Here is a 25806-nt window from a genome sequence, read left to right as displayed (position 1 = left end):
AGGAGAGAATTGCAGAGAAAACCTTAGACAGCTAAAAAAAGGAATGCCGGTCAATGGTGCAAAGTGAAAGGGATTCCCAAAAGACAAGTCAGAGGCATGGAGAATTCATGGGAAATTATAGGGCTGGAGGAAGCTACAAATTGACCCAGGAGGCAGGGGTGGTGGAAAGAGTCCAGTGTGAGGCCATGAGGGATTTAAAAGACAAATTCAAAAAGTTTCACTTTAAGGCAATGAGGGGCTAGGAGTTACCATATGCCAATGTTATGACCCAGCATTTGTTAAAGCTGAGTTATTTAAAAATCCCAGAGGGAAACTTTAAACAACTATCATAACCTATATTTTACTTCTGTATGCTTGAGACGCAGCTCTTAATTTAGGAATCAGGCCACCAGTTCGAGAGGTGTGATATCAAAATACATGAGGCATTTTATTAATTTACACAAGTTAAGTATATACATATGGCTACAAATTACTACTATCATAACTTTTAACAAATTCCTAAACTAATCTCCATTAAGGCAACAGCAACCCCTAGATTTCTGAGCAGACACCAGGCAAAGCATTTTCACCTTATGAATTCAAAATTAGGTTCTTTTTACTTTGGTTCCTGTGGAGACAGTTATAGGCTTACAGCTGCTTTGATCTTACATTGCCTCTGCCCTGCACACACAAAACTGCTGAAGTTATACCTAGCACAGCTCATTGAATGTAAATTCTCATTGTATCGCCAGCCTCTTTGAACTCCACCTCTTCTAACAATAAAACTCCTTTCATAGTACCAATTTTATTAGTAATATAAACATATTGATTGGTCTCTAATAGTTAGGTGCCAGGTTTCACCCCACTTCTTGAATGCTTTATTCAAAAAAAATGCAAATGCACTCTACCTCTCTTACATCTCAAAACTAGTACACAAAGCACCCAGACTAACTGGCTTTAATCCAATTAAGGCACACCCACAGACTAAACCTCTATTTTAAAAGAAAACTATTTTCCAATAATATTATATACTTGAAGAGCTTTATGACAGTCAACAACAAGCAGTACTTGGAGTAGGATATTAATTTTGAACAGGTTAGAGTTTACAGGAGATGAAGAATGAGACCCCAAAAGGAAGAGCATTGGGGTAATTAAGTCTGGAGGCGATGAAGGCATTTGAGGGATCCAGAATATTGATCAGAAACTTAGAGTACAATAGGATACTCAAGTTATGAACAGTGAGACAATGCCAATAGAGAGAAGTAGCATCAGTCAAGATAGAACAAAGTCTGTAGCAAGACTACATATTAGCCAAGCAGTCTGACAGCACAAAAGCAGTGGAGGGGTACAGTTGGGGCAATTGGTGTATCTATGGAAACTCATGTCTGCAAACGGTCATACTGAACAGCATCATGTAAATGAGGTAAAGGATTGGTCCTTAAGATCCGGAGGGGAGGGTGTGAGTGAAATCCGAAGCCAAATGAGTGCAGCTTTACAGAGCTGAGTAATGATAGGATATGGTGTGGTCAACCACGTCAGAGACTGCAGAGATGTTGAAGAGGGATAGAGTACCATGGTCAGTCAGAGAGAACTTTAGGGACTCTTGGTGTATTGTTGGGGGCAGAATCGAGTTTGGAGGGATTCACTGAAGGAGATGCATGAGAGATAGGCTTTGAATTGAGAAGAAACATAATCAAAGAGAAAGAGGAAAGGTAGTTTGAAATGGAAGAGTTATTAGTAAGGCCTGGGTGATTGGGGCGGTGATGCCCAAGGAGGTGTGTTTTTTGACAGTGATGATGTGATTTTGAAAAGGAGAGGGACTCAATTACAAACTTGGCTAGTTTGGGACTAGGAAAGAAAATTGGATGGTGAGGAATTTAGTGGGAATGGGGCTGAGGGAGCCGGATGTGACTTATGGATTGGGGAGTGGGGCGGCACAGGAAAGCGAGAATCCACTTTTAACCACGTCATGCAGTTAATTCCAGAGCAGCATTGGAGAAGGTCTTTATGGCCAAGGAAAATGTGCTGAAGTAACAAAGTTACTTCATTAGGAGTGAAAAAAAGTTCACCAATTTTATGACCAATTACTTGCTGTCTGGTCAGATAAATGATTCTGTTGCTTTGGTGTAAACAAATTATTCACTGATTCAGCATTAATGCCAAGAGCAGCCATCCAAATACCTGAAGAACCTCAAATACCCATACAACAGGGTAGGGGGAAAAAGAAATCTCAAGTTAACATTTTCACAATTGCGGACTTAATTTTGCTTATCTAGTTAATAGCAGGCTGTTTTTAGAACCAACTTAATCCTCAGAGGGCAATGAAAGAGCATTTCTCCAAATAATTCTACAGTAATGACTAAACTCAACTGTCCAAAGCCATTTTCCTGTCTTTAAACACATAAATTCATAGTGTCTTCAGATTGGGTATGTGCTGGGCAAATAGATTAGAGAGCATAAATCTACTGATCTTGATTAAGCCTTTTGAGCACAGATTCTTTTGCTGATTTAATAAATATTCTGCACAAAGGCTACGTCAACCAGTCTGCACACACAGCACGAGTAATGAAATGTTTGGCACACACAATGAAAACATAACAGCAGATGATTTTTTTTGGGGGGGAACAGAAAAGGGCCATTAAAACCATGAGATCTACAAGATAGCCATGGTTAAGTTGGTAGCACTCTGGCCCTGAGTTGGAAGGTTATGGGTTTGAGCCCCAGTCCAGAGACGGAAGATCAAAATCTAGGCTGACCCTGCATTGTAGGACTGAGGGAGTGCTGTACCGTTGAAGGCATTGTCTTTTAGTTGAAACATTAAACTGAGGCCACGTCTGTCCTCTCAAGTGGATAGAACAGATCCCATGGCACTATTTTAACGAACTAGGGAATCCAATATTTATTCCTCAACCAACATCACTAAAACAGATCATCTGATTATTATAACATAGCTGTTGTGGAACCTTGTTTGGCGCAAATCGGAGGCCACGTCTCCTGTATCACAACAGCGACTATGTTTCAAAAGTATTTCACTGGCTGTGGTGTTTTGGGAAACCCTGAGATTGTTGAAAGCACTTTATAAATGCAAGTCTTTCTTCAGGTCCTTTGCAGAAATTAACCACAGTGTCATTTTTTCCTCAATTCCTTTAACCACAAAAGGCATCTAATTGCCCCATGAAACCAGTTAAACTTCAATATCTAGCCTCTAACAAAATTTAACTGAGAAACATCACTGCAGTAGGGCAGTAAGCACATTTCTGCAGTTACCTCTTGCATTGAAAAATATATTGGCCCTTTAAAGAGTAACACTTGGATTAGAGCCATTTACAGGTTTAAGCAATCTCAACAATCTTTCATCACTGTTTTCTATTTCTGGCTAATTATTTCTAAATGATGAAGGAAACTACAAAACAATGAAGATGTTTAGATCTCAGTTGGTTTTAATTCCTCAATCTTTTCATTAATCTTATCTGACAAAACAGTGTATTCAATTTATTATTTTAGATCAAAGTGGGGTGATTTGCTGTTGGATCAGGCCAGTGAATAAACTAGCAAATGCACTGGATCAGATAAATTAACTATGTAGGGTCACAGTGTGCAAGTCGATCTGGCGGATAAGAAAACCCCATTTTCTCAGTACCAAAATGCATGTTTAGGCCTATAGTCAGTATATCCCCTCAGCAACCCCACTTTTCTGCTTCTAAATTTCATAAATCTATTTGGATTATACCAGTTTCTAAAGCATCGATGTTTAAAAATATTGAAATGCAGCATGACTGCATGAGTTCAATCATACCATGGGGAAACATCACTGAACTTTATAGTTACATGAGAAACGATGATTTACAAGAAATCATTTAGTGAAACCATGTTCAGAATTTGCAATAAAATGGATGTAAAATTTTTCATTCTAGTTATTAACATTTTTTCTTACCGTTCTATGCAAACCGTAAAACTACCCAGTGGACAAAACCCAGTGGGTGGCTTGTATACATTTTATCAAATCAGCTCTGGGGATTGCTGGAACCTGCAGTAGTTTTGCAGGGATTTTGTTAATCCCAGAAACTCAAGACGGGACACTGGTGGACAGTAAAGGCGATTGGAGTTGGGTTGCTTCACATCTAAAGACAGTCTGAGCGACATTGATAGATGAATAGTTTTTATGTTAACTGAACGTGCACAGTTTCGATTGATTTAAAAGCAGAAACATGTTTTTATGGAATTACATGTGCGTCAAATAATCAAGTACAGATCGATGGTCCCCCATGTTGTTTCACTGCTGGTAGATTATAATAAAGGGAGGAAAAGCTTTAATTTTTGCATTAGAACTTAGTACATCTTTAGTATGTTTCTCATTTCCTTCCGTGTGTGCAGTTAGATGGACGGAAAGTGATTTATTTTATTTTGGTTCAGATTTCTATTGCAAGGCACCAGAGCTAACTGGATTTATCAAATAAAATATTCCTCCTCCCCAAAGAGAGCAGAGTTCGGCTTTGCCATCTTCCCACATAAGCAGTGTACAGTTTTTCAGTGCTTCCCAATGGAGACGGGTTCAAGTATTTGCATCCCTTGTTGCTACTTGACAGATTTTTTACTTGGCGGATAAGTCAACCTCTGTTTTTGGAAGGATTTTTCAAAGCCTCAAAGATTGACTTAAAGCTGCAAATTACAGCACTATATTAAAACTAAGTTATGTGCCTACACAATTTCATGAACTGGGTAACATTTATATCGGAACTAGTAGAAGTAAAAACTCAAAATTTCAGACTGTTACACAACTAAAGTCTGGTGCAATTGTTACAATAAATGACTTCACATACACCAAGACATTTGGCTTTTGCAATGTTATAACACTTACGAGAGGTTCAGCACGTGGACTGGAATGGTTCAAGGCGATGGCTCATCACCACTTTCTCCAGGGCAATTAGGGATAGACAATAAAGACTGAAATAAAAATACCTGGAAAAACTCAGCAGGTCTGACAACATCTGCGGAGAGGAACACAGTTAACGTTTCGAGTCCGTATGATGGAGATAACCAAAAGATGTCACAGACAAAAGGACAAAGAGGTGTTGAAGGTGGTGATATTATCTAAGGAATGTGCTAATAGGTGACATTAAGGGTAGAAAGCAGGATGAGCAAGGTACAGGTAGCCCTAGTGGGGGTGGGGTGGGGGGAAGGGATCAAAATGGGCTAAAAGGTAGAGATAAAACAATGGATGGAAATACGTTTAAAAATAATGGAGATAGGTGGGAAAAGAAAAATCTATATAAATTATTGGAAAAAAGGGGGATCGGAAAGGGGGTGGGGATGGAGGAGAGAGTTCATGATCTAAAATTGTTGAACTCAATATTCAGTCCGGAAGGCTGTAAAGTGCCTAGTCGGAAGATGAGGTGCTGTTCCTCCAGTTTGCGTTGAGCTCCACTGGAACAATGCAGCAGGCCAAGGACGGACATGTGGGCATAAGAGTAGGGTGGATTGTTGAAATGGCAAGCGATAGGGAGGTCTGGGTCATGCTTGTGGACAGACCGAAGATGTTCTGCAAGGCAGTCACCCTGTCTGCATTTGGTCTCTCCAATGTAGAGGAAACCGCATTGGGAGCAGCGAATGCTGTAGATAGACTAAATTGAGGTAAGTGCAAGTGAAATGCTGCTTCACTTGAAAGGAGTGTTTGGGCCCTTGGACGGTGAGGAGAAGGGAAGTAAAGGGGTAGGTGCTGCACCTTCTGCAGTTGCATGGGAAGGTGCTGTGGGAGGGGGTTGAGGTGTAGGGGGTGATGGAGGAGTGGATCAGGGTGTCCCGGAGGGAACGACCCCTGCGGAATGCCGCCGGGGGGGTGAAGGGAAGATGTATTTGATGGTGGCATCATGCTGGAGTTGGCGGAAATGGTGGAGGATGATCCTTTGAATGCGGAGGCTGGTGGGGTGATAAGTGAGGACAAGGGGGACCCTATCATGGTTCTGGGAGGGAGAGGAAGGTGTGAGGACGGATGCGTGGGAGATGGGCCGGACACCGTTGAGGGCCCTGTCAACCACCGTGGGTGGAAAACCTCGGTTAAGGAAGAAGGAAGTCATGTCAGAGGAACTGTTTTTGAAAGTGGCATCAACAGCCTTGCCAGCGATGCTCACATCCCATGGATGAATAAAAACACATACTGAGAAAGGTATGAAACAAAAAAATCTATCTGGATATACACACATATATACCACTAATGGAATAAAACACTTTCAGCTTTATTGCAATGCTATCACTGATCTGTTTGAAGCTCATTAATCTCCATCAAGTTTCAATCTCCTCTGCCATAACAAGCCAATAGTCTCAGGTAATACTGGACAGCAAAGAAAATTCCCAGCTTCTTTTCTCCAATCGTCTGCTTAAACCTTTCTCATCTCTCCTCCAACAAGTGTGAGGAGCTCATAGACTTTTCTAATCAAGACCGAGACCATCCCCCACTCCCTCATCCCAACCTTTCTGCATGCCCAACTAGTCAAATAGCTCAAGTCCTGAACTTGCCAATCTTTCTACTTTTTCTTCTTTCTGCCCTCTCCAAGCTCATCTTGTCCATAGCACTCACTTATTTGATTCAATTTCTGTCAAATTGCTGCCCACAGAACTTCTCTTCATAGTTTCCAGTCTAGTTAACATAGCAAATGGTTCCCTTTCTTCAGGTATTGGCCTTCTCTCTCATACCATGTCACACCAAAATTTAACTGCTATCAATATTTCCTTGTAAACTGTCATCCCACCTCCCTTTCCTCTCCAGTTCTTCAACATGGTTTCTCAAACCAGTGAAGTCACCGCAGACACCGCGACTCAGGAAGGAATTGAGGACGATCCACTGTCAAAGAACGGAATAGCCCCAAAGATTACATTGCTGTATTGTTTCCATCCCTCCCTCCTCCTCAAACCTAAAAAAAAGAGAGGAAGAGGCAGTGCCTTCAGGAGTGCACCAGACCTGCGAGGGACACTTTTCTGAAAGTGGATTTTAAAGAAAAAGCAGCTGATTGGTGAGTAAATCCTGGGAGCAGACTCAGAGGGAGGAGCACCGGAGCGGTGAGTATAGATCTAGCTTGCCTTGGGGATTCGCAGCCTTGTCTCCGGGGAGCAGACTTGGAGGGAGGATCACCAGAGCGATGACCTCAGGGCACAGAGTAACTGAAGCTAAAACTGAAAAAGTGACATCACAGGAAAGCGGTGACCTGATTGGTTGGTCGGAAATCTGCACCAAATTTGAAAAAAAAACTGCAAAGCTAATTAATAAATTAAGTATCTAAGTCGAGATGGCTGGGCAGGTGATGTGCTGTAGCTGTATGATGTGGGAGCTGGCAGATCCCATTGCGAGCTGCAGTGACCACATCTGCAGCAAGTGCTGGTTGCTGGAGGAACTCCGGTTCAGAATTGATGAGCTGGAGTCCGAACTCCGGACGCTGCGGTCACACCCAGTAGATTAAGTACCTCAAGTTCGGTCAGTGGTCAGGGTCAGCAGGGTGTGACTGCAAGTGAGGCAGGTAGAAGGATCCTGTGTTCAGGAACAGAGAAGCCTCAGCTCTTGACCTTGTCCAACAGGTACGAGATACTTGCTCCCTGTGTGGATGAGGAACAGGGCTGTAGGGAGGATGAGCCAGCTGACCACGGTACCGTGGCACAGGAGGCCATTCAAGAGGGGGGAGCAAAAAGACAAGTGGTAGTTGTAGGGGATTCTATATTTAGGGGAATTGATAGCATCCTTTGTAAGCAGGATCGACAGTCCCGCATGGTATGTTGCCTGCCTGGCACCAGGATGAGGGACATCTCTGACCGGCTTGAAAGGATATTGGAGAGGGAGGGGGAGGATCCAGTTGTTGTGGTCCACGTCTGGACAAATAACATAAGACTAGGAAAGAGGACCTGTTTGGGGATTATCAGGAACTAGGAACTAAATCAAAGAACAGGTCCTCAAGGGTTATAATCTCCAGATTACTACCCGAGCCACATGCAAATTGGCATAGGGACGCGAGAATAAGGGAAGTAAACACGTGGCTAAAGGAGTGGTGCGGGAAAGAGGGGTTCCATTTCGTGGGGCACTGGCATCAGTATTGGAACAGGAGGGATCTGTACCGTTGGGACGGTCTCCACCTGAACCGATCTGGGACCAATGTTCTAGCAAATAGGGTGGTCAACAGGACTTTAAACTAGAAAGTGGGGGTGGGGAAAGGGAAGGGTAAAACTCCAAGAAGCATGACTAATGGGAAACAAAGCAACAAGTTAATGTGTGGGGGGGTGGATTCAACTTCATGGAAAATTATGAAAAAACTGAAAAGAAAGGAGAGCCCAGGAGAGGCTATTAAAGTCCCCAGAACAAAAAATAGGACAGAGTGTTTGGAAAGGGCTAGGAATCTAACTTCAAGCACATCAGATAAAGGGACGACAATGAGAAAGGGGATAGGAAATACAGGACAGAAGGTGTTGTATCTGAATGCATGCAGTATATGAAATAAGGTAAATGAGCTTGTGGTGCAGATTGAAATTGGCAGGTATGATGTGGTGGGCATCACGGAGACATGGCTGCAAGGGGATCAGGACTGGGAGCTAAATATCCAAGGATATACATCCTATCGAAAAGATAGGCAGGTTGGCAGAGGTGGTGGGATTGCTTTGTTAGTAAGAAATTAAATTAAATCGATAGCAAGAAATGACGTAGGGTCAGATGATGTACAATCTGTGTGGGTAGAGTTGAGGAACTGCAAAGGTGAAAAAACCATAATGGGAGTTATGTACAGGCCTCCGAACAGTAGTCAGGATGTGGGGCACAAGATACACCAGGAGATAGAAAAGGCGTGTAAGAAAGGCAAGGTTACAGTGATCATGGGGGATTTCAATATGCAGGTAGACTGGGAAAATCAGGTTGGTAGTGGATCCCAAGAAAAGGAATTTGTGGAATGTCTACGAGATGGCTTTTTGGAGCAGCTTGTGGTGGAGCCCACTAGGGAACAGGCAATTCTAGATTTAGTAATGTGTAATGAGGCAGATTTGATAAGGGAGTTTAAGGTGAAGGAGCCCTTAGGAGCAAGTGACCATAATATGATCGAATTTACCCTGCAATTTGAGAGGAAAAAGCTGGAATCAGATGTAACGGTATAACAGTTGAATAAAGGCAACTACAGAGGGATGAGCTGGCCGGAATTGACTGGGAGATGAGCCTAGCAGGAAAGACAGTGGAACAGCAATGGTAGGAGTTTCTGGGAGTAATTTGGGAGACACAGCAAAAATGCATCCCTAGGAAGAAGAAGCATACTAAAGGGAGGATGAGGCAACCATGGCTGACAAGGGAAGTCAGGGACAGCATAAAAGCTAAAGAGAAAGCATACAATGCGGCGAAGAGCAGTGGGAAACCAGGGGATTGGGAAGCCTACAAGGACCAACAGAGGACAACTAAAAAAGAAATAAGGAGGGAGAAGATTAAATACGAGGGTAAACTAGCCAGTAATATAAAAGAAGATTGCAAGTTTTTTAGATATACAAAGGGCAAGAGAGAGGCAAAAGTGGACATTGGGCCGCTGGAAAATGAAGCTGCAGAAGTAGTAGTGGGGAACAAAGAAATGGCGGAGGAACTGAATAGGTACTTTGCGTCAGTCTTCATGGTGGAAGGCACGAGTAACATTACCAAAGTTCAAGAGAGTCGGGGGGGCAGAGATGAGTATGGTGGCCATTACCAAGGAGAAGGTGCAAGGAAAACTGAAAGGTCTGGAGGTGGATTAAATCACCTGGACCAGATGGATTACACCCCAGAGTTCTGAAGGAGATAGCTGAAGAGATAGTGGAGGCATTAGTGGTGATCTTTCAGGAATTACTGGAGTCAGGGAAGGTCCCAGAGGACTGGAAAATCACTAATGTAATGCCCCTGTTTAAGAAGGGAATGAGGCAAAAGACGGGAAATTACAGGCCGATTAGCCTGACCTTGGTCGTTGGTAAGATTTTAGAGTCCATTATTAAGGTTGAGATTTCAGAATACTTGGAAGTGCATGGTAAAATCGGGCAAAGTCAGCATGGTTTCATCAAGGGGAGGTCATGCCTGACAAATCTGTTAGAATTCTTTGAGGAGGTAATGAGTAGGTTAGACAAAGGAGAGCCAATGGATGTTATCTACTTGGACTTCCAGAAGGCCTTTGACAAGGTGCCGCACAGGAGGCTGCTCAGTAAGATAAGAGCCCATGCTGTTAGAGGCAAGGTACTAGCATGGATAGAAGATTGGCTGTCTGGCAGGAGGCAGAGAGTGGGGATAAGGGGGTCCTTCTCAGGATGGCGGCCGGTGACTAATGGAGTTCCGCAGGGGTCAGTGTTGGGACCACAACTTTTCACTTTATACATTAATGATCTAGATGAAGAAACTGAGGGCATCCTGGCTAAGTTTGCAGATGATACAAAGATAGGTGGAGGGACAGGTAGTATTGAGGAGGTGGGGAGGCTGCAGAAGGATTTGGACAGGTTAGGAGAATGAGCAAAGAAGTGGCAGATGGAATACAATGTGGGGAAGTGTGAGGTCATGCACTTTGGTAGGAAGAATAGAGGCATGGGCTATTTTCTAAATGGGGAGAGAATTCAGAAATCTGGAGTGCAAAGGGACTTGGGAGTCCTGGTCCAGGATTCTCTTAAGCTTAACTTGCAGGTTGAGTCGGTAGTTAGGAAGGCAAATGCAATGTTGGCATTTATTTCGAGAGGACTAGAATATAAAAGCAGGGATGTGCTGCTGAGGCTTTATAAGGCTCTGGTCAGACCACATTTAGAATATTGTGAGCAATTTTGGGCTCCGTATCTCAGGAAGGATGTTCTGGCCCTGGAGAGGGTCCAAAGGAGGTTCACGAGAACGATCCCAGGAATGAAAGGCTTAACATATGAGGGACGTTTGAGGACTCTGGGTCTATACTCGATTGAAACTTACAGAATACTGAAAGGCCTGGATAGATTGGACATGGGGAAGATGTTTCCATTAGTAGGAGAGACTAGGACCCGAGGGCACAGCCTCAGAGTAAAGGGAAGACCTTTTAGAACAGAGATGAGGAGAAAGTTCTTTAGCCAGAGAGTGGTGAATCTATGGAATTCATTCCCACAGAAGGCTGTGGAGGCCAGGTCACTGAGTGTATTTAAGACCGAGATAGATAGGTTCTTGATTGGTAAGGGGATCAAAGGTTACGGGGAGAAGGCGGGAGAATGGGGTTGAGAAACTTATCAGCCATGATTGAATGGCGGAGCAGACTCGATGGGCTGAATGGCCTAACTTCTGCTCCTATGTCTTATGGTCTTACCCATCTTTCCTAAAAATCCTTGCTTGAATCTCTCCAATTCAATTTCCATCCGTACTATAGCAGTAAAATGGCACTAACCAAGGTCCCAATTGAGATCCTCTCTGGCCGTGACTGTGGTGTATAATTCCTCTTCATCTGGTTCAGCTAAATGGAACTACCCTTGTTTAGTTCTTCTGCACCTATCCAACCACAGGCAGGGCATGTACATCAATGATTTCTCTTGCCTCCGCATTATTACTTCTGGATTTCCCAAAGGGTCAATTCTTGGTCCCTTATCTGCCTCATACATATGCTGCCCCTTGACAACATAACTCACAGGCAGGAGGCCAGCTTCCACTTGTGACAACCAGCTCTCTTTCTTTACCAGTCCTGTTGACTGCTTCACAGGTTGTCAAGACTTCCTGGGTCCAGTCGTGAATAACCCACAATTTCCATCAATCAAATTGGGAAGACAGAAGCCATTGCCGTACTACAAACTGTACTCATGCCACTGATTCAACCGCACTCTCTGCACGGGCAAAGATTCAAGCTGAACCAGACTGCTTGCAACCTCAGCATCCTATTAAGCACCAGTTTGAATTCCAGATGCCATATCCCCTCTATCAAAAAGACTCCCTTCATCCACCATCTGGCCACCTCTGCCTCAGCCCATCTGCTACAGAAACTATCACCCATACCTTAGACACCTCCAGTCTTTGCTATTGCAATGCACTCTAGCCAATCTTTCATTCTCAACCCTCTAAAATTTAGCCCATCCAAAATTCTGCCAACCATATTTATCCCAATCTCCCAACTCCTCAAATTTAAAATTCTCATCCTACCCATCTTTGTTAACTCAAGATCTAGAACCTGTACTGCTGACCTCTGATTTCTCTGCTTCTCTGACTGACCTCATGTGCACAACCCTCCTTCATCTCACCATTGGAAAAGGATTACATTTCTGTTTGGTTAATCAATTTGTAACTTGTGACACCTAGTGAGCGGATCTGTGCTGAAGATACAACTATGCATTTTTATTTTGACCATTTCAAGACATGCAAGCTAAAATTCAACAAATTAAACTGCTTTTTTTCCTTATTCATTCATGGGATATGTGCGTCACTGGCAAACCAGCATTTGCTGCCCACCCCTATTGCACTCCAGAAGGTGGTGGTGGTCCACCTTTTTGAGCCACTGCAGTCAATATGGTGTACCTACATTGTAGGAAAGAAGAGTTCCAAATGAAAAATTGTTCAAGGAGAAAAATCACTAATTCTATTTCAAACGGAGCTACTCAGAGGTTAATGGCTGAAATTTTGAAATCATGTTTTATAACAATGGGAGATACTAAGAGGGAGGTCTTGTGGCAGCAGGTGGTGCCCCTTCCTCTGAACCAGAAGCTCTGGGTTCGAATCCCATTCCAGGACTTGATGGCCATAGATGATGTGTTCATAGCATGGCCAAAGAGGTCAATTACCAACCCGTAAATCCTTCCAATACACCTATGGTAGATGGTAAGAGCTGAAAGTCTCCTGGTCAGCCATACTTGATGTGGAGTGGTGCCCACTCAAGCTATACTCTGGCTTTAGGTTAGTGACCTGTTCCAGGACAAACTACGGAAAACAGACATAAGCATGTGCTTCGCCTGTCTCATACATCTTCAGGCACAAGAGGAGAATCAAGATGATGATACAGTTGGGAGGGAGTTGTCCTGGGATCCCTCAGCATCGACCTGAGACCATGAAGTCTCACAGATTGAGGCCAAACATGGGCAAAGAAACTTCCTGATGATTGCCACTTTCTGCCCATCCACAACTAATGAATTAGCACTCCTCCATGTCGAACACGAGTTGGAAGTACCGAGGGTGTCAAGGGTGCAGAATGTACTCTGGGTGGGGGACTTCAACATTCATCACCAAGAGTTATTTGGTAGTGCCACTACTGACCAAGCTGGCTGTGTCCTGAAGCACATAGCTGGGTCTGTATTAGGTGGTGAGAACACCAAAAGGAAGGAAAAACCTATTTGACATTGCCTCACATGCATCTGTCCATGACAACATTAGTAGGATTGATCACTGCACAACCTTTGTAGAGCCCAAGTCCCTATCTTCACACTCAGGATACCACTCAAGAGTGGCACTACCAGTATGTTAAATGGGATAGATTCAGAACGAACAGCTTGAAACCAGGCACCCATGAGGCACAGCGCCATGGGCCATCAGTAGCAGAATTGTATTCAACCACAATCTGTAACCTCAAGGCCTGGCATATCTCCCACTCTACCATTACCACCAAGTCAGAGATCAATCCTTGTCCAAAGGGGAGTGCAGGGGAACATTGTCAGGAGCAGCACCAGACATACATAAAAATGAGGTGTCAACCTGGTGAAGCAACACCACAGGACTACACGCATGCCAAACAGTGGAAGCAGCATGCAATAGAGTGCTAAGCAATCCCATAACCAACAAAGCAGATCAAAGCTCTACAGTCCTGCCACATCCAGCCATGAATTGTGGTAGACAATTAAATAACAGGAGGAGGCACCACAAATATCCCCATCCTTAATGATGGTGGAGCCAAACAAATTAGTGCAAAAGACAAGGCTGAAGCATGCACAACCACCTTCAGACAGAAGTGCTGTTGTGAATGATTCTCTGCCTCTTGAGATTTCCAATATCAAAGATGTCAGTCTTTAGTCAATTCGATTCACTCCACATGATGTCAAGAAATGGCTGAAAGCATTGGATACAACAAAGGTTATGGGCCCTGACAATATCTTGGCTGTAGTACTGAAGACTTGTGCTGCAGAACTAGTTGTATCCCTACCCAAGCTGTTCCTGAACAGCTCATGGCATCTATCAGATAACGTGGAAAATTGCCCAGGTACATCTTGTCTACAAAATGCAGGACAAATCCAATCCAGCCAAATACCGCCACATCAGTCTACTCTCGATCATCAGCCAAGTGATGGAAGGGGTCATCAATGGTGCTATCAAGCGACACTTGCTCAGTAATAACCTGCTCACTGTTGCTCAGTTTGGGTTCTGCCAGGGCCACTCAGATCCTGACTTCATTATGGCCTTTGCTGAAACGTGGACGAAAGAGCTGAACTCCAGAGGTGAGGTGAGGGTGACTGCCCTTGAGATCGAGGCAGCATTTGACCAAGTGTGGCATCAAGGAGCCCTATCAAAACTGGTCTCAATAGGAATTTGGGGAAGGAAACTCTCCATTGTTTGGAGTCATACCTAGCACAAAGGAATATGGTTGTACTTATTGGAGGTCAATCATCTCAGCCCCAGAACATTGGTGCAGTAGTTCCTTAGGGTAGTGTCCTAGGGCCAAGCATCTTCAGCTGCTTCATCAATGATCTTCCTTCCATCATAAGATCAGAAGTGGGCATGTTTGCTGTTGATTGCACAATGTTCAGCACCATTCATGACTCCTCAGATACTGAAGCAGTTCATGTCCATATACCACAGACCTTGACAACACCCAGGCTTGGCTGATGAATGGGAAGTAACATTCACACTACAAGTGCCAGGCAATGGCCATCTCCAACAAGAGAGAATTGAACTGGCTGCCCTTGACATTCTCTAGCATTACCATTGCTGAATCCCCTACCATCAACATCCTGAATGTTACCATTGACCAGAACCTGAACTGGATGAGCCATATAATGTGGCTACAAAAGCAGGCTAGAGACTAGGAATTCTGCAGCAAACTCGTTTGCTGACTCTCCAAAGCCTGTCCACCATCTACAAAGCACAAGTCAGGGTCACCGACGGAATGCCCTCCACTCGCCTGGATAACTGCAGCCGAGTGCATCTCCAAAAACAATGAAGAAGCTTGACACCATCTAGGACAAAACAGCTCGCTTGATTGGCACCCTATCTACCATCGACATAGTGGTAGCAGTGTGTACCATATGCAAATGTACTGCAGCAACGCACCAAAGACGCTTGCAATAAATAGCACCTTCCAAATCCAGCTCTATCGCCTAGGAGGACAAAGACATCAGGTGCAAGTGTGGCGTTCCCTTTCTTCCTCTCCAAAGTACACATTATCCTGACTTGTAACAAAATTGCCATTGCTTCACCGTTGCTGGGTCAGAAATCTGGAACCCCTTCCCTAATAGCATTGTGGATGTACTTACACCAGGAGGATGTAACTGCAGCAGTTCAAAGGTGGCAGCTCACTACCTCCTCCTCAAGGGCAATTAAGGATGGGCAACAAATGCCAGTCTTGCCAGTGACATTCACATCCCATGAAAGAATAATTATAAAAAATTCCAATACTAGCAGGTATACTTGCATCACCAGTCAAGGTTTAAATGCCAAACATTGCAACATTTGGCTTTTAAAAAACCTAACAATCTGTGCAAGGCCGGCAATTTGAAATTCTTGCTATATAACCTTATCAAATCATTATACCACCAATAAGAATAATTTAGAACAAAATATGCTGTTGGATTTTTAAACTGTCTTGTACTCAAAAGAAGTAAATCAACCTAGAAAACAAATCTGTGACTCATACCAGTCCTTCCATTTGGAATTAAAATAAAAGGGTGGGATACGGGTGGTTTAAATATGCGTAATTAATCTCAAACAGCAAGTCTAGATTTGAATATTTTTTAATCATTAGGTGGAACTGCTGCTTTATCACTATACTTAAACTACTCATTCCTAAAGAACGTTTACCCCTTAATGAGAGAGTCACACCTACTTATTTGAATAGGTCATCGTGATTTGTTCACAATCTCAGAAGCATAATTTGCACTAACCTAACAATAAGGGCAATTATTAATCAGAATTTTAAAATAGTTATACAAATTGAATTTAAAATCTTTGCTTCATTGTGTTACTACTCAGCATTTAATCGAGGCATTTTTTTGAATTGCCACGGATTTATTAAATGATCAAGATGCAAGGTTAACTCTTTTCATTTAGAAAAAAGCATTGTTTATTAGAAGAACATCTTTAATTGGATAGGTTTCCAGTCACAATACATAGAGATGATTCACAAAAACATCCGTAGTTGTCATATACATTCAAGGGGGGTTTGGAAAGCTTATGCCTGCATGTCGTCCTTATAGAATGATGTAATAATAGATCATACAAAGTTATTACACAACTAGAGAAGTGACAGGAATGGCTAAATATTGCAAAGCATACTGCCTTGAAACATAGGAGCAGGAGTAGGCCATTCAGCCCCTCGAGCCTGTCCATTCAACCAGATCATGGCTGATCATTAACCTCCAAGCCATTTTCCCACGCTATCCCCACATCCCTCGATGTCATTTGTATCCAGAACCGTTCTCTGTCTTGAACATGTTCAATTTCCAAGCTTCTAAAGCTCTCTGGGGCACAGCATTCCAAAGATTCACTAACCTCTGACTGGAGAAATTCCTCCTCATCTCAGTTCTAAATGCCCTACCTCTTATTCTGAGAGGGGGTCCCCTGGTTCCAGAGAACCCACCCCCCCACCAAGCCAGGGAAAACATTCTATCTGCATGTACCGTGTCAAGCCCCTTAAGAATTCTGTAAGTTTCAGTAAGGTCAGTGAACATCATGACAACTGATGCAGTGTCAGAACAATGCACTTGGCCCTATATGTATATTTAAATTGTATATATTTTAAAAAAATGTAGATTTAGAAAAAAATCGAACAAACCCTTCCCAGTAAATTTTCCTAAGAATGTGGGAAAAACCCGAAAAATACGAGATGTCAAACGCACCTTAGTCAGAAAAAGAGGGGGCTACCGGAGCTAGCGCCGTGATCACACACCACTAAAAAAAATGAAACAATTTACACGCCTCTCAGAATGAAGAACACAAGCGCCTCTTCCGTTACTATCGTGGCTCTACTTCCTGAAGGGGAAAATTAGCGTTGCAAATGGCTATTTCCTGAAAGATGGTTCTCGCACGTCGTTTCACTTCAGCGGCTACTTCATTTCGATGTATTGAAAATCGTTTCTTTCAGGGATGACCCAGGGACATATTTCGGTGCCATCGAGCATTTAAACTACATTTGACTGCTCGCTTCTCAAATACGGCTGAAATGTGGAATAAACTGTAATATTATCCACCCCTCCCCCTAGTTTTACACCCGAATCTGTAACGATGTTATTGCTCTGGGAGCACGGGTTAACAATTTAATAACTCACAAGGCTTCTTTGCGTCCTTGATCTTCATGTTGCTGTTTCGAGACACACACACACACAGATGATTTGACAGTAGCTCAGCTCGACTCGGCCTCTTTTTTTAAATGCGTGGGTTGAAGGAATCAGCCGAGGGGGCAGGTGGCGGGGGTGGTGGAGAGGAGGAGGAGGATGCACAATCCGTCGACGCTAATCTGGCGCCGAATCGGTGTAGTGTCGTCGGATCGAATCAGAGAGTAGACAGTTGCCCGACACCTACACCGACCATCCCCTCCTGCTCAGTGCTGAGTGCGGCCGCCCTGCGGAAAGACGGTGCTCAGCCAGCGGCAGAGTCCGCCTCCCCTTGGGCTGAGAGCACAATTCAGGGAGCAGGGGAGGAGCTGATCATGGAGTTCGAAGCCCCTCACGTCCTCCTCCTGCAGCTAATTGCGGAGCTGCTCACCTGGGCGCGGCTCGAGCTGTATCAAGGACTCGCTACCTCCCCAGATCCGGGCCACATTCGATTGGAACGCTACTACTTTCCGAACCACGTCACCTCCTCCCCACACCGCGCCTGCGCCAGCGGCGCAACGACCCCTGGGAGATATAGTCCTCACGCCCCACGTTTCCCCTGACTGCGGAGTCGAATGGGAACTACAACCCCAGACGGCTCCGCGAGCATCACATATCCGCAGCTCGCTCCGATTGACAGGTGGGAACGGTTCCCTTCAATGAGCTCGAGGGATGTTGAGGAAGTGTGAGGTGGAGATAGGAGATTAATGAGTGAAAGCTGTGACTATGCTGTTTTATTTTGTGCACTCTTCTTGAGAGCCTATGCAAATAGCACAGTAGGATTTTTAAAGTTTGGAAATGTTACTGTTATTTTTTGTTAGTATAAGTACCAGACAAGGTTGAATGCAATATATGTTGGCCACATGGAATTTAATTAAACATTTGACAAAGTGCCACATGAAAGGCTGGTAACAAAATTGAGGCTCACGGAACAGGAGGGTCAGTGTCAGCTTGGAAAAATAATTGGCTGAAGGAGAGAAAACAGTGAGTTGTGGTTAATTGTTATTTTTCAGACTGGAGGATGGTAGACAGTGCTGTTCCCTGATGACCAGTGCTAGGACAGCTGCTTTTCAGGGGCGCCACATGGTTGGGAGGGGGTGCTGCACATTTGTGGAGGACCTGCCCAATTGGGGGCTGCCGTGCGGTCAGGAGGCGCAGTTGAGTGGAGTGGGCACGGTCAGGTGAAGTGCTGTGTGGTCAGGGGTCATGACCCCCCTGACTGCACGGTGACCCAACCACGTGGCATCCCCCACGAATGTGACCTCCAATTGCATGGTGCTCCCCTGACTGCACGGCAACCCCCAGAACCACGCGGCATCCTCTAGCCGCTTGGCCCTCCTACTGGCCACTCAGTCCCTGATCCCAACCAGCTACCACCCCCCCTCTCCCCACTCCACCACCACTTGAACTTTACCTTAGAAACCTACCTTCTCCCTGGCTTGAAAGCGGCTGGACCTTTAAACCTACCTGATTAAATGCAGCTAGTGCCGTAAAAAAGGGGGTGTGGCATTCTTATACCTGACTGTGCAGTCCTCGACTGAAGGCCTCTGGAGCATGCTGCCCCACACAGTTCTGGCCCTACCCGAGTCTGAAGGTTGGGTGAGAAAGGATAACCTTGATTTTGAGGAAAGAAGTTAGGTACGGAGTGGTAATCCACTCCATGGAAGTTCAGGCTCTATGTTTTCCAGTTTTGTGAGGATGCTGGAGCATATAGTGTGTGTGGCTCGCATAACATAACCAGCATATATTATACTCCTATACCAGTGCAGATTGTTGATCTTCTGTCCCAGTTGTAACACTAGGAGTGTGCAGTCTCTCTAGCTCCACTACTCAACAGGTCGCACCATAAGTGTAAATGTTTAATTCACTCACCAAAATGGCCAATTGTTTACCCTCACAGTTGTTAGACCCAGAATAAAAGAGGTTTTAACCTGGCTTTTTTCAATGAACTCAGAATGATTGATTTATTATGAAACAATACTTTAAAAGAAATAAATTGCAAAAACTGGTTACCATCCAATTTGCATTCCGGAAGTGTGACAATATACCCCTTTAAATCCCAATACACATCCATACATGCACACAAAGGGCAAAACAAATAGGGTATAGCTTGGTATTTAAGGGAAAAAACACCTTTTGTCCAATGGAAAACTTTATGAAAAAGAGTAAAGTTCGAAGCATTTTGATGCTGTCGATCTGGTGTTCCTGCATGTGAACTTGGATCATTAGTTACAGTAGTTGTCTGGAAATTCTTTCCAAACGAGCTTACGTGTGGAGGAGAGCAGAGTGGGATCAGTGTCCTTGGGATCTCTCTCTCTTATCTCAGCATCTCAGGTTTTCAAATACAGATGAGTTATATTGAGATGAGGGTCTCTAGCTAGGTACTGATAACTACACTGAATTTCAGTTGAGGCAGGGTGAGAACGAGTTGGGCAACCATCTCCTTTTCAGTTTATTCCCAAAACTGAATCCAAAAGACAAGTTCAAAACAGAAACTCATCTCAGTCAGGTGGTTTCCAGAAAATCACCAAGGTTTCAGAGCCTTAAATCAGTAGTTTTTTTTTTCTCCAGCAATTAAAGTTCAAGTAAACAAATAGTTCTTATCTCCTTAAGTGCCTTGCTGGTCATTTAGCTGAAGTCATATGACCTCTTGGAAAAGGCAGTTTGCTCACAGTCCAAAGTGAACTTATAACCTTTTAAAAAAAAACCCGTCTGTTCCCAAGAAAGTGTCCAAATAACTCAGAATCACAGAATTTTAACGGCACAGAAAGAGGCCATTCGGCACTTTGTGTCTGCACCGGCTGTCCATATGAACATTATGACCTAGTGCCATTGTCCTGCCTTTTCCTCAGCCCCTGCACATTGTTTCTATTCAAATAGTCATCTAATGTCCTCACGAATGCCTTGATTGAACCCGCCTCCGCCACACTTCCAGGCAGTGCATTCCAGACCCGAACCACTTGTGTGAAAAAGTTTTCTCTCGTGTCACATTTGCTTCTTTTGCAAATCACTTTAAATTTGTGCCCTCTCGTTCTTGATCATTTTACGAGTGGGAACAGCTTCTCCCTATATACCCTGTCTAGCCAATTTTAAAAAACATATAGTTTTGGAGATATGTACCTATAACACTAGGAATATCTAACTGACACATAGGGGCCAATTTTAACTGAATCAGGTACAATTCCAATTTACACCAAACCCGATTTTATTATCTGTTGAAGTCAATGGAATTTAAAATATCACAGTTGTGTTTTTGCAATTCTTTCCAAGGCAAAGGTTGAAAATAGTTTAAACCTCTGCCTTATAAATTGATGGTAGTAAAATTGATTATTAATGGGCAAAATGTCTTCAATGTAGCAATTGCATACACAGAACTGTCTGAAAAGTCATTATAATCTCAGTTGTTGTGAAGCAATTAAACAACGGAACACCTGTCAGTCGCAAGTGATGCCATGGCAATTGGGAGTGAAGCAGCTGGTTTCCTTGTGAGTTAATGCATTTTTAATAGCATTGCAGCTTGCACAGTTGCCTGTGACATTTCTTTAAAAAAGAGTGATTTGGAAAGGGAAGAATGGTTCCATTTGGAGGGAAGTAAAATCAATAAAGCAATAGGAGGAAGCACAAGCCTGGATAGCAAGGCAGGGGAAGAAATGGGTGACTGGAGCCAGTGCAATGAGAGGCAGTCTTTCGTCATGTCATTAGTTGTCTAGATCTATAGGTTTATTTCTTTATTTTGATTTTTTTTTGTCATGTTTACTGTGCAATCTATCATCTGATATTTATTGCTTTCTAATTATCTTCCCATCTTATCTTACAGTTACGAAGTTTATGAGGTTATCATGTTTTATGACTGTACCTTTTGGTTTATAAGAGTGTTGTACTTTGGGACTATATCTTTAAATGAAGGGTGACTGAAAGGAGTCTTGTGACCTGCACAGAAGTCTTCCTGACAGTAAACCTGGGTGATTTAATTGTTAAAGATCAAAGGAAAATACAGATTGTTATATTGAAAGGGAGGTGCCAGGTATTTACACTTGGGAACGATGGCAGCTGTTCTTAAGTCCATCAGGAGGAGATCCTAAGTCTTCTAAGGCCCCAGAAAGGTGTTACAAGTATCAAGTTGTAAACAGTTATGTTGTAAATTATCCCTTTACAAGATGAAAGAAAGTTGGGAACAAAGATAACTGATTAGTTTTGTATCTAAGTAGAAATGCTAATGTGATTCCTGTTACCATGGGGAATGGGATAGAGGAAACCATTTTGGAGATCAGGTTACTGGTTCCCTATAAATCCAAAAAATATCACAAAGGTAGTTGCAGTTTTGGTTTTATGTGGCCTGCAGCTAACTGAGAGGTGGAGAGCAAGAAAAGATAGAATTAAGCAGGCCTGCACCTGAATCAGAGAAAATATTGATGCTCTCGTTCACTATGCTGAACAAGGGTGGAAGCTCACGCTTGGTTTGAAGAACCATTTCCTGAGGAGAAAAGAGGCTGGAAGATTTGTCTAGCTCAAGGAAGAAATCTACAGGTATGCCTCCATAGTGAAAGATAGTTCTGGGATTCGAAGTTAGCTGCTGGGGAAGTAAAAAGGAAGCAACCCATTGGAAGCTGGAAGCAACTGTGAACTGTTTGCTATGAGAACTAATTCTGTGGAGACTGTGATGTGGGATAAGGACAATATTTTTAAAGTATAAGTTGCCTACAGGAAAATGATGTTTAGTCAATAGTGGTTTCCTTTAATCATTTGACACAGTAAAAGTGCTTTTGAAACATCTTGACATGTCATCCTTTCAGCTAATAATTGGAAGTTCAAATTTCTCTTTATTGGTATCTATGGAAAACATAACACTTATTTAAGTTTTAATATTTGGTGTTTGTATGTCATGTGGGTTCATTTTGTTTGATGATATCATTCTCACGTTCTTGTTTACTTCCTTTTTTGTGTCTGACTCTCAAGAAATCAGATCATCATTCGTACAACTTTGATTAAACTAAGGCATATATTGCTGTGAAATATGGCCTATACATAGCAACTGTTTACAATTATGCATTTTGTGGTGATGGTTCCATAAGAACACAGCTAGATCAGCTTCTAAATGACACTTTTTTACTTTTTAGTTAAACACATTTGTTGTATTCTATTTCTGTTAACTTTATTATCAGTGATTCTTGACTGCATCTACCTAACTCAAAAACTAAAGTACCAGTTCCTCCTTTTGCTTCATAGGGAAATTCCATGCTGCTTTTAACATTGACCATTTTTCACTTGGCTTCATGTTCTGAACGGAGGCACACATTAGGTACCTATGTAATAGTTGTAGTATCATGATAAAGAGGGGAAAAGAGAAATTGACCTGAGATCACAAAGGTTCGCTCAATGTATAGTAATAGATCCTATTATAAGTGATGAACAGTTACACATAACTTGATAGACTTTGAACCTTTCAAGGGTTGAAATGGGTATTATAACTGGCAATTGTGGGTTACATTAAGGGTTAAGAATGTAAAGTTTTGATTTCAGCTCAAGGTGAATTGGGGGTTGTGCACTTTTGATTTGGTTTAGTGGGTTGTGTGTGGTTATAAACCATGCTTGAACTTTTGACCCAGCTGAAAGTCCTGGGGTTTCTATGGGAAAATTGTTGAGGATGGAGTTATGCTCTAAGGGTTGTTTTTAGGGAAAATAAGTAAGTTTAACAGAGAAGCTGGCCTAAAAGGCTGCAAAGATCCAATTTGTTGTGTTCAACCAGAGAACTGGGTAGGACTAAGTATCTCTGTAAAGAGAGAAGTCCAGCCATGGAATAGACACCAAGCGGGGAGTGTCTACAGGTGCCTGGTGGGTTGTGGCATGTGACTGTCAGTGACACCTATAGTTGGACCAGGAGGTATTATTGGTAGGGATATAACAATGAACCTGAGCTGTGATCTGTGCAGCCGGACCCAGAGGGAAAAGAAACTGCTTTCCAGTGTATGAGAATATTTAAAAGCCTATCAGAGTGAAAGTCACAGCAAAAAGGTTAAGCTGGGCAAAGTCTCTTGGATTGAGTTTAAGATAGAAGCTCATATTGTTTGGAATCATTATCTTATTTGCTCATGTACCTATTTAGTCATTATTGTTTGTGTTTGTTTTGTTCAAGTTTGTATGGTAGAGATTCTTTTGATGTTTCAATTTAACCTTGGAGTCCTGCCGCTTATTTCCTTACCCTTGGTTCTTCCATGCATTACATTCTTTAACCAATTATGGTCTATCAAGCCAGATCCTAACAAATATCTGATTTGTCTAGTATTCTCATAACTGGGATCATAACATGGGACAGAAAGAAAGTAGTCTAAATCACTTGTTGAATAGGGAAAAATTTTATTGCGTTTTGAACTTACTCAAATTGCCAGTTCCTAGAACACGCAACCTTGAAATATGAGCCAAGAATGAAATTCAACATTCATACTGTGCCTCACATATAGAAGCCATTTCTGTCCACTTTCTTCCATAATATTTTCAAGGTCATCTTGAAGTTATTTCATAAATTGTGGTAAATGCATTTCTCATAATTAAATGCCCATCTTTTTGAGATGCATATTGCTTGTATCTCAAGAAACATGATAATTTCACATGGCAGTTTGAGGATCATTTGTAATTTGTGACTTCACTCATGATAGTGCCAGACTAAACGCTCGTTGAGCAATTTTAAAGGAAGTTTACATGTTTTGAAATGGTGACAATTTAATTTTGAAAAAAAGTGAAATATCAGCACTTAAATTCTTATTTATGTTCACACAAAAAATACATAACAAACAAGAATGATATGTTCATAGATTTTATTAGTTATATAACACTTGTTGGGAGTATAAATGCCGTGCCTGTATTTTGATAAATATTGGCTTGCATTACATAATTTGTATAATGCAACAGTTCAATTTATTTAAGTTCATAAAATTAGTTTGTGCATTGAATATTGTTTCCATGACTTCCTGTTGCGACTTCTCTATTTGACCAAATAAAATGCCAAGATTGGAAAGTGAGGGAGGAACGTTAATGTCTTGGGATCATTGTACAACAAGAAAGAATGGCAGTGGGTCTGCCACTGGCTGTAGCACCAGGAAAAACCACCTTCTATATTTTACAGAGCTACTGCTGAAGTTGGCGTTGCCATCAGCAGCAACAATACAATGAAAAGCGCGATAGAATTGTGCAGTTTGCAATGCTCATGATTATATACGGGTCAGCTCTTTGAGTAAAAATATCAGCAATCTCTGTTGGCATTGATGCACTTTGGTAAACACAACAGTAGCAATTGTGCATGTGGAATGTGACCCATGCATAAAGTTCAGGGTCTTTGAAACAATTCTTTTATTTGCAGTGAACTTTGTACACTAAAATGATTAGCGTATTTTATTAGGTTTAAGAAAGATGGCTAAAAATCGATGATTAAAGTTCAGCTGAAACATAAATTAAAGATTGTCTAGGGAGATTACCAATACTTTTAGTACATAAAATATGGTGTATTATTGCGCTTTTGAACAAATGTGAGGAAAACACTAGACTTTTTATGTTACTCGATAACGATAACAAAAAATAATATAGGATGACATTCATAAAATAATATGTGTGCATGCTTTCAGATGAAATTTTGGGACTCTGGTCTCAATTTCCAATGCATGGGGATGGGGGAAAGTGAAGGATTAAACAAAGGTAAATTTTTTGGGGAGGCAGAAATCAAAATTTTTGGCTGACCTTGGATCTGCCAGGTTTCCTGTCCCATTCTGCATCCGAAAAGAAATGTGCCAGCACACTGTTTAATGCAGCCATCCGGGGAAAGCATTTCTGCTAGTGTGAGCTAGCATTATCAACGTAACATAGGTGAACTAACTTGCACAAAAGAACAGGAAATTTTAAACACAAGCTACTTCTAGCGTATTTGAGTCTCCGCAATCTTCAATATTGGTTTTAAAATTGTTTTGCCCGAAGTTGGCTCCATCCACAAAATCGCATCCCGGATTGAAGTAGGATGGTTGACTACCTGCCGCCTCTGCCCATTTACGACTGTTTGAGGAGGGTCTTTTTTTTAGGTGTACGAGAACTAGTAGGTGTGCTTGTGAATTTTTTTCCATATTAATATTTATTAAATCTAATAGGGGAATAAGCAGAAATTTAGAAATTTATTTAATAAGACAGTGGTTAGGATGTGGAACTCACCATCACAGGAAGTGGATAAGGCAAATAACTTAGACACTTTCGAAAGGAAACTAGACAGCCTGTTGGGAGAAATGGGAATAGAAAGATGCTGAAAGGTTATGATGAGGTTGATGGAATAAGAGGAGATTTATGTGCAGTGTAAACAATCACACTGGTGGGGCTGAATGG

The 25806-nt window shown here is 42.4% G+C and overlaps 1 protein-coding gene across 2 annotated transcripts in view; it reads right to left on the bottom strand.

The window, feature by feature from the left end:
- Positions 1-17905, bottom strand: part of LOC144685767 (pantothenate kinase 3) — a 48788-nt gene extending 30883 nt beyond the window's left edge. For both annotated transcript variants that reach the window (XR_013577780.1, XM_078550618.1), the window contains exon 1: positions 17404-17905. Coding sequence is in view for 1 of the 2 variants with exons in the window: in XM_078550618.1 (XP_078406744.1) it covers positions 17404-17431 (28 nt within the window). In the remaining variant the exon portion in view is untranslated. The remainder of the gene's footprint in view (positions 1-17403) is intronic.
- Between the last annotated feature and the right edge of the window lie 7901 nt (positions 17906-25806).

This window comes from Cetorhinus maximus, chromosome 10 (genome assembly GCF_964194155.1).
Source record: "Cetorhinus maximus chromosome 10, sCetMax3.hap1.1, whole genome shotgun sequence".
NCBI classification, from domain to species: domain Eukaryota; kingdom Metazoa; phylum Chordata; class Chondrichthyes; order Lamniformes; family Cetorhinidae; genus Cetorhinus; species Cetorhinus maximus.
Note: the sequence above shows the minus strand (reverse complement) of the source record. Positions and strands in the feature narration are given on the sequence as shown.